Source organism: Conger conger, chromosome 18, assembly GCF_963514075.1.
Source record: "Conger conger chromosome 18, fConCon1.1, whole genome shotgun sequence".
NCBI lineage: Eukaryota > Metazoa > Chordata > Actinopteri > Anguilliformes > Congridae > Conger > Conger conger.
The window spans coordinates 19,111,011-19,129,606 of NC_083777.1; the positions used below are offsets into that span (position 1 = coordinate 19,111,011).

The 18,596-nt window shown below is 43.8% G+C and overlaps 1 protein-coding gene across 2 annotated transcripts in view; it reads right to left on the reverse strand.

Annotated features, from left to right (window-relative positions):
* The window catches only part of marchf8 (membrane-associated ring finger (C3HC4) 8), an 87,724-nt gene that overhangs the window by 18,246 nt on the left and 50,882 nt on the right, over positions 1 to 18,596 (reverse strand). For both annotated transcript variants that reach the window (XM_061227628.1, XM_061227626.1), the window contains exons 3-4: positions 8,604 to 8,654; positions 317 to 396 (exon numbers count right to left, since the gene is read on the reverse strand). In XM_061227628.1, coding sequence (XP_061083612.1) covers positions 317 to 396; positions 8,604 to 8,654 — 131 coding nt within the window. The remainder of the gene's footprint in view (positions 1 to 316; positions 397 to 8,603; positions 8,655 to 18,596) is intronic.

Genomic DNA, 18,596 nt, shown 5'->3' on the forward strand with positions numbered 1-18,596 from the left:
TGGCAGAACCCAGAGGGAGAACAGAGGTGACATCTGCGTGACTGACATCAGTGTGTCTAAGGATCATTTATAGTTAAAAAGAAGTAGATATTTAAGACATCAGAAACCCAATACAGAACTGTCTGGATCCAAGAGAGCCTGCTCCTATCCACTGGGATGTTTGGATTACTTACAAACCTAAAACACAACATAGAGGGATTCATAAAAAAGCCTTGTGTATCAGTCTGAAGTACTGATATTTGATATTACATGTGCTGAATGTGGCACGCTGAGATTGTGCCACAATGTGTTGTACGGTGGATTGGCTGAAACAAACCTGCAGATGTCCTGGTTCGAGGGGGTGACCGATGTCCTTGAGAAGCTGCAGGGGGCATTTACGGAGGTAGGGCTTCCCGCCTAAAAGTCAAAGAAGAAACTCTGGTTGGTAAAAAAAAGTCAAAGGTATCATTTTGGCTGTGAAAAAAATAATGCAGCACAATTCTGTTCATACTTTGAGTTGGGAGTAAACCCATGTCCAAGGCCAACTATGTCTTTAGCAAGTACTGTATGACTGGGAGTCTATACGCAGGCCACTGGTACAGTAGCCTCTCCTGTGGTGCTGTGTGAACTGTTGGGTGTTAAATAGTCACCATCTCTCTTATAGTACTGTGTGATCTGTAGGGTGTAAAAAGGTCACAGGCTCTCCTGTAGTACTGTGTGGCCTGTAGGGTAAAAAATAGTCAATGCCTTGTGTTGTGACTCCAGTGGTTCTCAGGTAGGGGACACAATGATGACTCCACACAATGGAAATGACTGGGGAGGGAAAACTGTTTAAGTAAAATAAGCTGGATGCATCAAAAACATGCCTCCTAGATCCACGAGTGTTGTGCTCTTCATTTATCAGTGAAAATAAAAATATCCAGCATGACCACTTGATAACCTCGGACAGTTGTATTCCCAAAATCTCTGGCTGAACCCTAAGCCTAATTGCATATTGATCTTATACACTGAAGGTGAATGGGGCTTCATGGAGGCTGACAAATAATTCAATCTCCATCTTTGCCTTTTCCATGGGAGAATTCCGGAAGGAATTTTCTGAGTCGCTGCAAGAGCTGAATAGCCGCACAAGAAAAATGATGCAGAATAAAAATAAACAGAAAGTGAAAAGCATTTACCCACACAAAAGCATGAATGACAAGCGAGTGCAGGCGAAACACAAACAGCGAACCATGTCCGATCACTGAAAACAAAAAAAGGGCACCTGATGGAGGACGATACGTCATGTTTATGTGTATTAGCATTGGGGTTAGCCATGAATCAATACGCAGACACAGCAGGCGTTTCACCTTCATTTCACTCATCGTCCTGCTAATATGCCCATTTCATTTAAAGTCTGATATTCCCAGCAGAGGATAGTGTGGAAAGGTTAACCTGATTCTTGTATTTAAATTGTATAGCGTACAAGGCAGTTTGCGGTGTGTAAAATGCTATGGAGACATGCCTGAGGGGTTACAGTCCCTGGGGTCTAGTCGCTGACACACCACTCGGATGAAACACAGATGCGAGGCCTAAAAGCCACATAAAATGAGGGAGAAATAGTTACGAATGATCTCCGTGGATTACTGTGAATTAGCCGGTGATACACTGTGCTCGTGTCACGCTGACACAGACTATTTAAGTTCAGGGAGAAGTGGCTTATTTGAAAAAAACACCAAAAATAGAAATCCAACCCAATTACAGTCAATGTGCTTCTAAGTGAATCTTGGTGGGTGACATTGGCTCTGCTTCTGATTAGCATAACGTCAGAAATTATCTCTGGAAAAATACTCACCGTGAAGATGTGCACAAACTTAATCACCCAAAACTATTGGGAAGGTTAGCTTTTTGGCTCACACTCTTTGCTTTGCACAGAATTTGCATAAAATGAGAGAAATGGAGCCTATCTTACAACCAGACTGGAGATCAAACAGATCAGTAATTAATCACATAAAAAAATTCCACACAGCAAGGCTCTAATACATAGATGTTAATTTCTCAATCCGAGAAATAATCAATTAATAGTTTATTTTTAAGTATGAGTGCCATAATGATTCTGTGCCAATTAGAAATAACTCCTACACCATAATCCACTGTACTATACAGAAGAGAATCAAGAGATACAGACTATGCATTGTTTCTATTTTTCAAAAGACAGAAGTTATTTTCTTTGGAGCAGACCCAGTATGAGTGAACTATTCGGAACATGTTAGAATGAATAAAGATTCCCAAATTTCATTTATGCAGTAAATGTTCATGTCCATAAATATATGTATCCATGCATTAAAATAAATAAATAAAAAATAATAATAAATTTGTGTGGACTTAAAACAATTCCAACGTATGTACTGTATAGTACACTTACTCAAGGCACTGAATAATGTAAGGATATGTAAGCCACATGTCCCTTCATTGTCTCCATACAGAAAGCAACTCCTCAATCACCTTTGAGGAAGTAGAGGTCCTCGGAGGACAAAATGGCGGAACAGTAGGATCTCAAGTGACGCGAGTTGCCATGAAACACGAAATACGAGAATACAAATTGGTTACCCAGCCCTGTAGGTTAGCGGGTGAGACGCTGTTGCCAGGCTGGGGCCAGCCAATCAAATCAACAGCAGCACAACAGAACAGTAAGACGCCGAAGCCAATAGCACAATGGCAATTGTAATACCCCTTTGACAAAGACACACTGGAGCACAGTCATATTCGACCAGGGTAGACCCAACCTGGTTGGCATGGCTCAAATTGCTCTTGCAGTATACTCTGTTGGCAACCAAGCATCTCTATGACTACGATGAGCGGATTTTATTTCTGATGCTGATCTTTTTTTCTCCACAAATGAAAGAATGGGTCTTTGTTTTGCTGTGAAATTATGCTTTCCATTTAGCAATATTCACAAAGTACATGCCATCTTCAAGCACGTAAATAGCCTAATCTCAAAATAACAAAATACAATACCTGATCAGTTCAGTACAAGGTTAATCAAGGATAAATATCGCCATGGTTTAAAAGATTCCAGACTATAATAATTGGGATTTTTCTTTGTCATGGCACTCTTCACTAAACAACATTTTGTGTGATGCATTTAGGCTGGACTGCATGCATCTATCTGTTCCATGGTTCTTCCAACCAAGCTTGTGTCTTAACTCTATAATGGTAATAACTTAATCGGCTGCTACTATACATGACTGACACACTAAACCGATGGCATTTCATTTATTCTAATAGCGATCTCTTAATATGGACTGGCAGTTTGCTGTAGGGGAAAGGTTTCACACAGTAATCAACCGCATGTCGAAATTGGTAGTTGGGAGCTGATGAAATGTTGATAAGAAATGTAAATTAAGGGCTGGAATTCAGTGTGAAAAAATTCTCACCCACTAATTGCTCATTATTATCGGCTAGCTCTTTTAACAGCTATATTTAATGCCCCGCAGGCAGTCTTAATGTTGACCGTGACAACGCCACCATCTACGTGGTAAACTGGTGTTTTATGATTAGCAGATGGGACTTTGGTTTAATCCAAGCCCTTTCCCCCTAAAGGTTGAGGTTGAGCTCCCTGCAGAGAGGATACCATGGTAACAGCTGGCACGCTAACGTGCTAATACAGGGGCTATCGCAGGACATGGGTACTGTGGATTCCACAGCATTGTATGTGTGAACACTTCTACAGTGATATTTAGCCTTGATATATTTAGTGTTGTCAGAATCATTAGTATGCACTGGTGTGACTTGGGAGGAACACAAATTAAAATGCTTGTTAAACTGTCTTCATGTTGTGTCATTCCTAGCATTCGGTTTATTTGTGTGTGTGGGGGGGTTGCGGTACTGTCACCTTGCCCAGACTGTGACCTGCTGCTCACCGGATGTTTTTTGTTTTCCGCACCATTCTCTAGAGACTGTTGTGCATGAAAATCCGAGGAGATCAGCAGTTTCTGAGACACTCAAATCACCGTGTCATTCTACAGTCAAAGTCACTCAGGTCACATTTCCTCCCCATGCTTGGTCTGAAAATCAGCTGAACATCTTGACCATGTCTGCATGCTTTAATGCATTTATTTGCTGCCACATGATTGGTTGATTAAATATTTGCATTAATAAGCTGGTTTACAGGTCTACCTAATAAAGTGGTCACTGAGTGTATATGTGGGTCAAAGCCAGGTCAACGCTATACTTTTACCAATGGACCTATCGCACACTATTATTAGTATCTTATTATTAATGCTGGCTAATATACCTGAATCAGTGAACTGGTAATGACAATGCTAGAGCATTGCTTATAGTTGTTACTATAGTGAGCCCTTTCTATTGGCTGCTTATTTATGCTGCCAGCCGACCATATAAGCCACTCCCTTTCTCAAGTGCATGAGTGGCTTTAGAACAGATTACAACAGTGGTGAACTGTGGGAATTAAGAAAGGTAAAGGTTAAAGCCACAAAAAGATAAGAACGTTACATAATAATTAAATGTGCAGTAACATTGCTTAAGGTTGTGCAGGGGACAATGTCTCTTAAGGGTTATTTGTATAGTGCATTTTCCAGAACCACTCACAAGAAAACAAGAAATTGGAAAGTTGGGGAGAGACAAGCCTGACCCCCCAAGAACTCCTGGGGAGGGACCTGCCTATAGAGGAAGGGGGTGCCCACAAATTCGTAAAGGACATCACCAGTGCCAAAGCGATGTGGCTGGTGAGGCTTCAGTCAGTTGTGGCTTTCATCACTCTGTGCTGATTTTTCAATGCTCCTACTGAACACATTCAGATCTAAATCTGACACTAAAAACACTAAACCTCAACAGAACAGTGGTGGACAGGATCCTGCATACAGAATTTCCTCTAATTATAAAAAACTAAACGGCAAGGCCTGATGACTCTTGAAGCAAACACAAATACGATTATTGGATTATTAGTTTGGGTCGAGCCGCACGTGTTAACCGAAAGTGTTCCAATCCAGGGTAACTGAAAAAAGAGTGGTAGCATTAAGTTACAAATCCTCTTGTGGATTAAGTCCTTACTAGACTACAATATCCTGCACTGAAAGCACGAATGCGTAGCAAATAGCGCGTGTCCATAGTTACGCACAGTAACCAATCAGAGTCCTCATCATAAGATCACTCACAGTGACACTGCTTGACCTCTGGATTACAGATCTCACAGACAGAAAGTTGTTGAGCAGCCAGTAGGAGAAAGTCTCAAGTTACGAGTGCTTTATCAGTGCAGTGACCGCAGCAGTGTACTGACATGAACGCTAAATAGGCTTAGAGAAAGGACATCAAGCATGGGGGAGCCATCTTAACCAGGCTGTAAAACACAGTCAAAGTCCTTACTGGAACCAAGTAGAGATGCTGTGGCAGGACCTGAAATGAGCAGTTCATGTTCGAAAACCTACCAATGTGTCTGAATTAAAGTACAGTGGACTAAAAATCCCCCACAGTGATGTGAAAGACTGAAATCGGAAAGATATTGGAAAGTGTTTGGTTGAAATTATTGCTGCTAAAGGATATGCAACTAGATATTACGTTTAAGGGGGCACTTAATTTTTTCATTAAATAAATGAAACAATTATGTTAAATAAGGATTTGAAACCAGTCAGTGTGATATGCACTAATAGAAGAAATACTTCTCATGGAACTGTAAACTATATTTACAGTACGTACAGTATGTAGTTAATGTGACAAGAAAGGAGTGAATTCTGCTAATAAAAACATTGTTTTAGGTACATTTCATTAATTTGGTAATGCTCTCACCCAAGGTGACACAAAATAGGGTATAATGTGAGTGCAGTCTAAAGGCCTAACACATCTAAAAGAGCTTCAGGAAGCAGAACAACAAAAACGTCTGCTGACACTGATAGTGTCTGATGCTGTGTACTGTGTAATGTGTACTGTGTGTCTCATGGACATGAAGAAAGCCCACTTCAGGCCTCAGCTTTGTTTTAATATTTTTTCTTTTGTTCAATATTTTGACAATCTTTCCCTTACATGCTCTGTGAGTTCAGCCTTGTGTCCACCTGTTTTCACACTAAAATCCCACCAGCTGAGCCTCAAACTTACTCTGCTAGGTAATCACACAGCTGGGGCACACAGATTTCCAGCACGCTATTGGCTAGAGGAAGCAGGGAATACCTGGTTTACTGAAAGCCCTCCACTGGTCAGCCAATGCCTTGAGCCTGAGAGTGTCTGGTGGGCTGCAGTGCCTGCAGATATTTGTGGTTGCATCCAATTGGCTGGTAATTAAGGCCTTGAGAAAAAGGTGCGTGGGTTCTTCAGACAATCAACGCATTGATAATCACTGGACAGCGTGGCTCTCCAGGACTGGTTAACTGACACCCATGCCCTAGCCAATCACTGGTCACTACAATCGTAGAATCCCAAGCCGCAGCCACCCCTGGTAGAGTCAATACGCCCTCTGAACTGTAGGGGGCGGAACAAATGCAAACGCTTCACTACATATACCACCCCAGTTTCCTGACCTATCCGTATCAACAGGGCTATGACACAGCACTTGCAATTCACAAAAGTCAATCATGACAAGTGGACCCACAAGAAAAGCTTTTTGTATACATTTAAGAGTCCATTAACCCATTCAATTCCACTCTAAACAGGGAACTGGAATTGAACCGCATGGTGGTATAGCGTGCACTCGTATCGGCGGGAGTGAAAAGGTACGATTACAGGGGTGGCCGTCGTCTAATAGCTGTGATTGTCTGGGTCCTGAGTACCCGATGGATGGAAATACGGCAGCGATGGGGACTGTGCTCTGCATGGCACTGGCAGTCAGCCAATCTTCCTGTCATTGATGAAAGGCTCCGGGGTGGCTAAATGAATAACAGGCACAATGGGACCATTTCCACTCCTTATCATGTCACTGGCATATCAGCCCGATGGCACTGCCTTTTCCAGGAGACGCACGTACGCCGCACTGCCACCACCGCTCTGCGGCTCGTGTCGACTACACCGCCATACGCGGTGCGCAAGCCTCTTACATACGCCGAACATGCCGAGACACGGCAGGTTCACTGTCAAACATCTAGACGAATACCGCGACAGGATGGAGAAACTATCTGCGAAAGCAGTTCATTTCAAATGATTCTACAACTTCATTCCCACTCCTTTGTCATTTTTCTTGGAACGCCAACTATAGCTATAACTATAATCAGTAATACTGATTAATTTGGATGTGCATGCCTGGATGTTGAGACCTCGTGTAAAGTGTGGGCTGAGCGAATGAAAAATAGACCCTGGTTATCTGATGCAGACACACGAGAAAGAGCTTAACTGAAGTTATTTTTGGGAGCTGGGAAACAAGAAGACTTCATTAGCGTGAGGGCAACCGCAGCCAGATGTAAAAAAGGCCAGCAAAATCTGACTGAATGTGTATTCTAGGGTGCAGCAACATTGATATTTGTGCATATGAAGCTCATATCCTGACAATAAGATTTGTTTTGCTGAAACAGTAAAATTGGGTCAGTTGTGGCTTATTGTTGTGGCTCGTTATGTTTGCCTTTCCTGTACGCATGTCAGATGTTTAACCAGAATAATGGACAGATGCATTCTGTTATGCTGCATCTCAGGCTGTATTAGATTTATAATAAAGTTAGAAATATGCAACCTGGAGATATGACCCTTTGTCTCAGCAAGAAATACTGACTGTAAGCAGACTAAACTGATCAGAGTTAGTGTATGCACATTTTTCTACAGAATAATGCTGATTTCCTGCTTAGTCTCAATATTTTTCAGCGCAACAGCAAATTAATGAACAGCTACAGAGAGAAAGAACAGAATGAAGGATAGAAAGATAGCTCAACATCATATCAGACAATGAGGCCACTTTGTAAAATTGTGAATTGTAGAACTGGCTTCACATGCCTGCTAAATTGCCCCAGCACAGCTCAATGGAGTCTCACAATATCAATATAACGAGCTCTATAACAAGGCCTGTACATTACACAAAAATGATTTCACATCCCCTCCAGCAGTGAATACCTGTCTTCTTACACAATGTAGAACTTCTGTATTTCATTTGAAAAGGGCATGGGTTAAGACCCTTACATTCACTGCAAGAGTAATGAGCTTTATCTGCTCAGAGGCTCTCTTATGAAGAATAGAGTGAAATCTTCCTTAAAGGACAGAGATAAGTGCTGAAGAGAAAATGGCTGCTCTCTGAGATTGCGACTCATCACCCTGACAACTCTCCAGGCTCCTCCCACCATGATCGAGAGAAAGGTAAAATAGACGAGAGGTACAGACAGCTGTAGCCCAGGACAGATACATAAATTTATATTACAGTAGCATTAATCATTGTAATAATTCAGTAAATTAAATTAAATTGAACCCCTTCCAAAACATTATTAGATAATATTGATGGAAATTATCATAAAGACATAGTTTTATGGGTCATTTCATTGCTATAATCTGCCAGGTCTTTGGTGTAATATCTCCTGAATGCCTTCAGCAGTGGTGGAGGCCCTGGCCTGCTGCAGAGGATGCTGGGATACAGGCAGACACGAGCCTCGTTGAGAGCCCTGGGCCACTCCGCGTGCACTCCTGTGATAACCCGCTGCCAGCGGGAGACCATCGCATTTCCATACCTTTGAAATGTTGCTGGACCGGCTTGCAGAATGACCCAGCGTCTTCTCATTCTGTAGCACAGAGGAGCAGGGAATGAGAGAGAAAAAAGGAGCGGGAGACAGAGAGAGGGAGGGGGGGAGAGAGGAGAGAAGAGGAGAGAGAGGTAAGTGATGTGAATTTCAATCTCAGAGGATCTGTTTTCTGGCTTGAATTTGCCACTGTTTGTTGTAGAATGACCTAGTATAATCCTCCACACGCATGCAGAGTATGGTGAGTTTTTCATAACCGTTATGGATTTTATAGCCATCATAACAAGTGCAAGAGAGAGCCTGTACACAAACAACCTGAATAAAGAAGAACCATAAAAATGGTCATCTATCATCCAAATAAATCAATCAATCTAGTTCTCCTTCCATTGTCTGGACTTCATGCAACAGTTCACAGCAGTAGTTCATTCTCTGCACAGTGATAACTTTGTCAAAGCATTGTTATCGAGTCAACAGAAGTCGCGGATGAACCACATCTGGCATCTGGTTCACCTGGCTGCCACGTCAGGCTTTTACCAATAATTCTCAAGAAGTTCTTAAGAAATTCCCCACTTCCTCTTTTTTACACCCAATTGTTACATTTTATGTGTGCGCGTGTCCACAGGTTAGCATGTGCATGCAAGAATGCCCATGTCTGTACGCATGTGTGTGTGGGTGTGTGGGGTCGTTCCGTCTGCAGGATTGTCTTTTTTGGTTTATTGAACAGTAGCGTATACATATATATATCCAGTGGGAATGAAAGTACAGCCCTACAGGCAGGCTGTGGACTGAAGCACAGTGGTGACTGGCGGACCTCCTCAGAGGAGGAGTAAAAACCACTACAGCTTATCTGCACAGCATCAGCCTCTGCCTCTATCTAGGAGCAGGAGAGGATTTGGCACAACAGCTACCGCCTTCTAGTAACAAATGCATTTTCACACACCATGCAGCCACTATGTACTGCAAGATTACAAATGCTGTCACGGGCCTCTGCGCTAAGCTTTCACTGTGAGGAGTGATTTAACATTAACCAATGTCAGGACACATGTAGCAGCCAACCGCCTGCATATTTCTCAAAATTGGTGGATCGGCTGTTTGGACCTGCTATACACATTTACATAAATAGCCTCAGGTTATCTTGGAGATAGAAATGTGCTTCCTCCTGTCGAACAATTACAATGTAATGTGAATATAACGAGGATAGTCGGTCAATTGTTTTGCCGTGCCTGGCAATTACGACCCGTTCTTTACTGTCTAATTGGGACAGAGGATTGTGAGCTGGCCTGAGATCTAACGTTTATGCCGTACAGAACAGAAAGCAGAACTAATGGAAACGGTTGGAAGCTGTAATCTTCTGGGCAGTTCACAAGGCCGACGTCGTTCGGAAAGAAGAGGCAGTGAAGCACCTAGAGCAGACCTAAATCTGTGAGAACTGTGTGGGGGTGAACAGAACGGCCAGCAGAGGATCTCAGCTAGGATCTATCCCAGAGATTCTGTCTTCTGGAGATTATAATTCAACCTGAGCTGTTATTTGTGAGTTTGAATCTGGTCCACTGACAAAGCTAATTAATCTTGACACAGGGTGGCAGGGATACATGGCTGTACTCATCCTCATGGTGACCTCGGCTGCTGGTTCGGGAGGACTCACACAAGCCTGCACTCCCCTCTGAAGCGCTTGATGTCAGCAGCAGATTCCTATCCCATCATAGTCCAACGGACATAAATTGGAGGAAGACACTTCCTCAACAGGTCGGCTGAGATTGACCAGCAGGGGGTGCTAGAGTGCAACGAGACATCAGCAGACTGAAATTCTCCCCTCCTCGGGCAGTGCTAGCGTTTCCCTACGGGGCTGCAGACCACTGTCATCGCCGGTACTGTGTACTCCAAATCCTAAAGCAGCCCCCAGGGCCTACCCAGGAGCTAGAACAGCGCCTTACCAGGGTAAAGCACCCGGCCACCGTTGGAAACCTCAACTGGGTGACATTCGCCAACTTGTATTCACAGGAGACTAGCATTTCAGCCTTGTTCCAAGCTAACATCATTTAATTTGTTCCAGCTTTTAAAAATAACAGCCTGGAAGCAAAAGAAAGTAACACTCAAATATAGTAGCAATCTAACTATAAAAGCTTACAGAAGACGCACGCAGTATTCCTGGGTATTTATCAACAGCTATCCAAATCTGTAACACAGTATGTGTTGATCAGAGAGAATCTATGATAATACTCCTTTAATGGTATGACACGGGGCGTTCATTTAGGTGCTTCTTGATGAACTAATTTGTCTGAATAATATTGTTAATGGTGCAGGGTTTTTTGGTGGTGGGGGGGGAGTGTGTTGTACAATCAATGTGAAAGGGTTTTCACATCCAATTACCGCTCCTTTTACTCACATCCCCTGCTGCTTGTGGGTTGCCGTGGCGACGCGGTTGATGGAGAGCTGTGCATTAAATGGCACAGGGGGGTGCCCACACAGCTCATGCCGGGGGGAGGGGGGGGGGGTGTTGGGGGGCGCAGGTGTCATTTCCCAAGAGGCAGAGAGCGCGTGAGTGTGATTAAGCAAACAGATGTTGTCCTTGCTCGTTGGCCGATAGGATGCCACTTTCCCGATGACCTGCACTGCTGCTCCTGTATGGTCGCTGTGGTAACGGACTGTTTATTATCGGCGCAGGGTTCCCCAATTCAAGCACTGAAGATCCATGGCTCAGCTGAATTTTGCCGGCTCGATTAGCACATCTGACTACAATTCAAAGTGTAATGGGAGGGGAATAACTGTCCCTTTTCTGGCAGTATGTTATAGAGCAAGGGAGTCTGGGTAACTGTAAATACACAGGCTGTATGACGATGCCCTATCTACACAGCATAACACAGGACCCCTGAAAACATACTAACATCCAGCCACGACTAGAACCCCTAAAATCGAACTACCGAACCACTAAAATCAGCGTCATCCATCGAGCTACATCTAGAACCCCAAAATTCACACTTCCACCCATCCACCTACACCAGTCTCGTGACATGTTGTGTTAATTACGCACCAATTAAGCAGACTACTGTCACTCCTGTCACTCCAAAGGCCTGCAGGAGATAACAGCCACCTCCTCTCCTCTCCTGTCCTCGGTCACATATATTGCAAATTCACTGTGAGCAGAGTAATGTGATGCAATTCATCACTGGTTTTACAGACTATTTTTCTGAAACCCTATTATCCTGTGAAACATGCTGTCCATATTATTTATTTATTCATTTTATTTCATTATAAATCATTGCTGGGTTTTATATTGACTTTACCATAATGTGACTTATATTCTGACTGTTACTCCTTTTTTTTTGTCCTAGCTATTTTCCAACAACATGTCGGGAAAAAGGAGGCAGGAAAGGTAAAAATAAAATAATAAAAAAGTATCAAATGTGGAAAACATATTTTCAGAAACAAAATACATTGCAATATAATATCATTGCTACACACCACATTCATATAGTATTTAAAGCAAAATACATAATACATAAGAAATACATAAAGGGTTCTACACTATCGGCACACAATTTTTTGCATATAATTGCATGAATGAAGCTACAATAACAATACTCCATTGACCTTTATGTATGTAAAAATGCTATATATGTCCTACATTTAGCATTTCATGTGTAAACATACAGTATCTGATGCTGTTTGACACGGATACTCATATGTGTACCTCAAGGTCAGCTGTACTGTCGGATGGTTCTTCTGCCAGATAGTCCATAGTTCAACACTGTCACTGATTGGCCAGAGATTACACTAGCTTAGTGTGTGAGTGAATCAGTCACTGATTAGAGGGGAGGAATGAGAGCCAGTAGTGCTACTGGCCCCCAGCGCCAGACTTCTGTGTTCATTGTTCCAAGGGCTTTTCAGCTCTTGGTCAAACTGCTCTTAGTAATTATCCATGTGCCATGGTCTTGGGACAAATTACAAAAGGAGCTCAAATTAGACCATTTCATATCTATAATATAGCTGATATTACGATTGTAACTACAATACAATATGTATGCCACTGTTGTATACTCACACTGTGCTGGCTGCTACCTTGGCCAAGACTTTTGAAAAAGAGATTCAGGATCTCAACGAGACTTCCTGATTAAATAAAGGTTAATGAATATATCAGTGCTATCGGGGCTGCTTCAGTTATTAAAGGAACGCAACCATCAGTACACGGTAGTGCAAAAAGGACTGTACTGTTTTGCTGCTTCATTGTGATACGCAACGGTGTGGTCTTTATAGCTACAGCACTAGCACCTGGACAGGGAGCGGGGCCAGGAGCTCGAGGCGATTAGCTTAAGGGCTTTAACCTTGACGGCCAAGTCTGCGTTACAATGGAGCATTACACTGGGGTAATGTTGCAGCAGCTTCTGCGTTACAATGGAGCATTACACTGGGGTAATGCTGCAGCAGCTTCTGCGTTACAATGGAGCATTACACTGGGGTAATGCTGCAGCAGCTTCTGCGTTACAATGGAGCATTACACTGGGGTAATGCTGCAGCGGCTTCTGCGTTACAATGGAGCATTACACTGGGGTAATGTTGCAGCAGCTTCTGCGTTACAATGGAGCATTACACTGGGGTAATGCTGCAGCGGCTTCCAGCACTGCTGCGACACGGCAGGAGAAAAACCTGCCAAAAACGTGTTTCTGCATCACGTGGCATTCTCGCAACTGAGGGACTGATACTGCGCCATAAACAGATGATCTTCGAACAGAGCAGAATGCAAATAGTAGAGTACGGAAACAAACTACGCAAGTTCAAGGGGGAATGGACGACATCAGCAGTTCATGAACCAGACCTCATGTACCCCCTGCCAGATCCAGGCACGTCATGTGTTCCATCCCAAACACACCTTGATTAGTTGTATCAGGTGTGCTTTAAGTAGAACATGTCAAATACCTGGATTTGCCTGAGGATTAGCCGAAGAGAGGTTTGGAAACCACTGGACTGCATCACACTCACACTAATAGTCTAAGGGAGACATAGGATGTCAAGGAATGTATTCCTGCTTGTCTGTTTAGAGACAGCAATGCTTTAACTGGGTTTTAGAGTGTCACACAGACAGTCGGCTAGAGAAAGCCAGCGAACATGAGTCATGCATAATTCCAGACGGTTTAAGCATCCTTCTGAAGTTTAGCAGATAAAACTGTCTCACTTGTAACATTTAAGGTTGCAATACATAAAGATTAGCGCCCCGCTGCTTTTCCAGATATTTCAGGCATAATTCCTACATGTCTGACAGATCCAGGAAAGCGGAATAAAAAAAACACTGCAGTTGTCTCAACCCCCTGTGTTGCATCTGGAGAAAGGTTTCTACTACCTAATATCACAAATACATCAGTTGTTGAATCTGTTACTTTTATTCTGTGGAAAATATATTGATGTGTACAGTATTAACTCACCGGAAGTGAAAACCATGCATGTAAAGATGCGACCATAATTATTATGGCAAAACGGAAGCAGATAATTACCAAATAAGAGCTGGAAAAGGAGTTAACCAATCATGTTAATGTAATGCAACCACAGGCAATTCCCATGTTGCATCAGTCGTAGGCCTAAAGTCATGAACAGAGACCAAATTTGTCTCTAATACCAGTGCCTCCCCCAAACGCTGTCACATTACAGCATAATCAGAATGACTAAAACGAGGGAAAGTTCTGGATCCTTTGGTGGCGCTGACACACCCCGTGTCAGCAGCAGGACGCCTCGGTGTCGAAGTGTCTCCTCGTAATAAGCAGCAGAGTGATTCACACCGCCACCGCTGTCATGTTCCCGTGGTAATGAGTACATTGCACCGAGGCTGTGGAGCACCCTGAATGCCACGAGACCCGCGGCGGGCTGGAGTCGAGGAACGAATCCCGCCACAGAAGTCATTACGGACACTAATGGAGTCGCCTCGCCATGTCTCAGCAGGTACTAACCGCAAACAGAAGAGTGGTTAACAGACTGTTCCGGACCTGAACGTGCTAATTACAGGCTCCCTTCTTACTGCGATGTCCATTTTGTGCCGCGTGACAGTGCAGAAGCTGTACATTCTGTACTCGTGACTCAGCTTAATCATTTAAAAATACCTTCGATAAGGTGAGCGATGATTGAGTTTCACAGCCCGACAGCCAACAGGAAGTCCCTGTCTGCTAGATAAGAACCCCTGTCTGGATGTGAATCTGGGACAAGCTTTGCACCTGTCCGAAGGCATGACAAGGCAGGATCAATGCAGTGTGCATCGGTCAGCAGTTTTAGCCTTTTCAAATTATGAGTCACATTCTGTAGACCATACAGCCATGGAGGACAGCCAGTGGCCATTTTACACCCAACAGGCCACACAGTACTACAGGAGAGCCAGTGACCATTTTACACCCAACAGGCCACACAGTACTACAGGACAGCCAGTGACCATTTTACACCCAACAGGCCACACAGTACTACAGGACAGCCAGTGGCCATTTTACACCCAACAGGCCACACAGTACTACAGGACAGTCAGTGACCATTTTACACCCAACAGGCCACACAGTACTACAAGAGAGCCAGTGTTAATCTCAAGGGACTTTCCTGGTAAACTAAAGGTTAAATAAACGTTTAAACGGTTAAATAAAAAATAAAAAATATTCCCACTAGTTAGGGCCTATATTATACCCTACACACCAAAAACAGTACTGCACACAAGATGGTTTCACTCCAGTAGAGCAGTTGAGCTGAGTAACCTGCAGGTGCTGAGGGTCAATGGAAGAGTTAATACTGTCTTCACTAAAAACCTAGATAACCAAGGACACAAGGCCAGGAACTGGTAACTTCTCTTAAAAGCTGATTGCGAGTGGTGTCTGTGATAAAGATTGTTGTCGACTTAATTAAGACACTTTTCATGGCTTCACTCTAGCATGAAGCTATTTGTCAAAAAGCTAACGAATAACAAAGATTTGAAGATTTGATCCTCAAAAAAAAAAAAAAATGAAATGAACCGTGAACCAAAAAAACATAAGCACATTCAAGAAACACAACTCGTATTGGATTCCAAGCTGCTCATCCAACCAAATCATTAAAGGAAATTCAAGAGCGAAAAAATAAAGTAGTGATAGTGGAACGTAACGTTGCACATTGAAGAGCTGAAACATTCAATACTAAACACACTGTACTAAAAGAAACTTGGCGTTCTGTTGCTTGTAAACAGAAGAAGAAGAACCTTGAGAAGGTTTTCAATGTTCCCGTTCTGTACGTGGACTGAATTGGGAGTCTCCTCTGAAAAGCAGACACTGTTTCTGACTGCAAAGGGGGGTGTCCGTGACACATGGCCACCTGGTGTACAAGACACTCTCACTCTCCATCCCTCTCTCTCCCTCTCTCTCTCACTCTCCATCCCTCTCTCTCCCTCTCTCTCCCTTATTCTCTCTCTCTCTCCCTCTCTCTCTCTCTCTCTCTCTCTCCCTTATTCTCTCTCTCTCTCTACCCCTCTCTCTCTCCCTCCCTCTCACATGCGGTGGTTTGAGGGGGAGGGGGTTCTTGCGCCCACACACAGGCTGTGTCTGTGGCGACCTCGCCATTGTCCCGGGCCTCCATTCAGTCGCCGTGGCAACGTGGGGAACATGCCAAGCCCAGCCACACGTGAACAAGCCTCAATGGCGTCATGACCAGCCTGACAGAAAATACATCTGCTTAGGAACGACCAAACTGCCAAATTCCGGCAGCACTACAAAAACGAGTAAAATAAGCGGGATACAGAAGAAAGAAGGGCCATTGATAAGGACTCTTTGAGCTGCCGTTGTTATTGTGAAGCAGCAGCAGGAAGGCAGAATGTGGCATATTCCTACACAATTACAGGAGATGAGAGGGAGCTTAGATAACCAATCTAACAGGAAGTAGGTGTATTCAAAGGCCCGGACTGCAGTCCTTCAGAGAGGTTAATTTGTGTGTGTAGATGTGATTAACTCCCTCTAGAGTTACTCCACAAAGCAGAGAGTCAATAGAGTCATTCCTCTTATTAGCCACTCTATTCATGAGTGACTATCTGTACTTGAACTGGACAAAAGGAGCAGGCATTGAATGCTTGATAGTAAACTGTATTGAATGCAGCACTCATGCCTGTATACGTATACCAGATCTGGGTAAAATATGTCATTGTTTTGGATTCAAATACTTTTCTACACTTTACTGGGCTTGTCTGGTGTATTGGAATCTATGAAATACTGTCATAAAGTGCAAACTCTGCCTTTGGCCCTCTCGGATAGCTCAGACTGCACCGGATAAGATCAATAGAGCACATTATTTGAACCCAAAATGATTATGTATTTGACCCAGGTGCCGAAAGGCTCCAGGTTTTGCATGGTAATGAATCGGACGTGGGATGAAACCCTACCGTCCCCTGCCGAGGGCGTGAGTTTCGGCTCCTAACACGGCATGGGCTGTGTACACAGCATTAGAGCCCCGCTCCTGCCGCGCTGCGACCCGCCCGTCGGCCTGCGCTCCATTTCGCGCCGCGTCGATTGAAACCCGCTAGCATTTCTGCGCTAATTGGACTGATGTCTGAAGCGCGCCGGGTCAGAGAACCTTCCGGAACTCGCTCCTGGCCTCTCGGGGAAAAACAAATTTGCTCTAGCAGCCCCCCCGTGCGGCGTTACCTTCGGCTCGCGTTCACGTTACGTTCAGTGCCGTCATTCTTCCAGGCCTGACTGTTCCAGCCAGAATCAAACATCTGTACCCTGTGTAACTGAATCAACGTCACTAAAAAACAGAAATGCACCTCCTGAACAACAGCTCTACAACTGCTCTATATTCCTGCTAAAGTCATTTGGAAAAGGGATGCCAGGTACCGTATAATGCACAGTCTCTAAGAGTTTCAGTTTCAGCTTAAAAGAAGAAATACATGAGATGTATTTGACATCATCCCCTTCTACATCAAATATATACATAGTGTACACAGACACATGAACACACACGTAAGTGGATGTCTATTTGTGTGAGTGCGTCAACATGAAATGTCTCATCTCATGAAAGCAGCCAATCTTTTGCAGAGCACACAGAACTGAGGCCTCTGTTCATATGGGTAGGAGGCCTGCATTGCCGCCTCCGTTTTTCTTGGAGTTGCCCTAAAATGTATATATACATGCATTATTTTTATCGCTGATGTAATTTCCTAAAACATATGCGGCAGCTTTATCCAGTACAGAGCCAGGCCGAAGCACACGGCGACATGGTTTTCCGAGCTGCTCCGCAGGGATGGGGAAAAAAGGGAGAGGAATTTTAATGTCTTTCTGTTGCCGTATGGTTTCTAATTTCAAAAAACACTCCTCTGTGAAGAGACCAAAGATAAAAACAGATGGAATACTAATAATAATAAGATCATCATACATTTTTAAGGAGAGTCTGCCCGCCTTGCGTATTTTCTCAGTCTATTCAGGCGGGCGAACGCAGAGAGGCTACAGGCGGAGGTGGAGGTCACCTTTCAGAGAGTGCCAGGGAGATTAATCGAACGCCCAGCTGCACGGAAGAATCCGTATATGGGTTGTGAGTTGGCCGCCCAACAGACTGTGCCGCATGTGCCTCCTAACCACAATCATTTTGATCCACACCCTCGGAGGACCACAGAGTCAGAGTCCGTACTGGAGCCATATCCAAAATCCAAGAGAATCTCTGACCGCTGGGCTACAGATGGCTCCACAGATTACTGTAAACAGGACGATAACCATTAGCTCATTAAACCACAATTCCACCGAGCACAACTGTAATGCTCCCTTAGTAAGCGGCAGGAAATGGCCTTCTTTTCATCTACAGGAAGTGAGCATGCGGCTTCGTGCTATCTCCCACAACCCTGGTCATCTTTCTTCTGGCAAATTGCATCAATATGTTTGTGCGCAGGAAATGAGCACAAAGCAGTGACCGGCTTTCTGCCTGACTTCCGATGCACCTGCATAACGGTCCTGTAAAACATAATGGACTCTTCTGTTTCTCTTCTGTTTTGTAGTAGAGTTGCAAGCT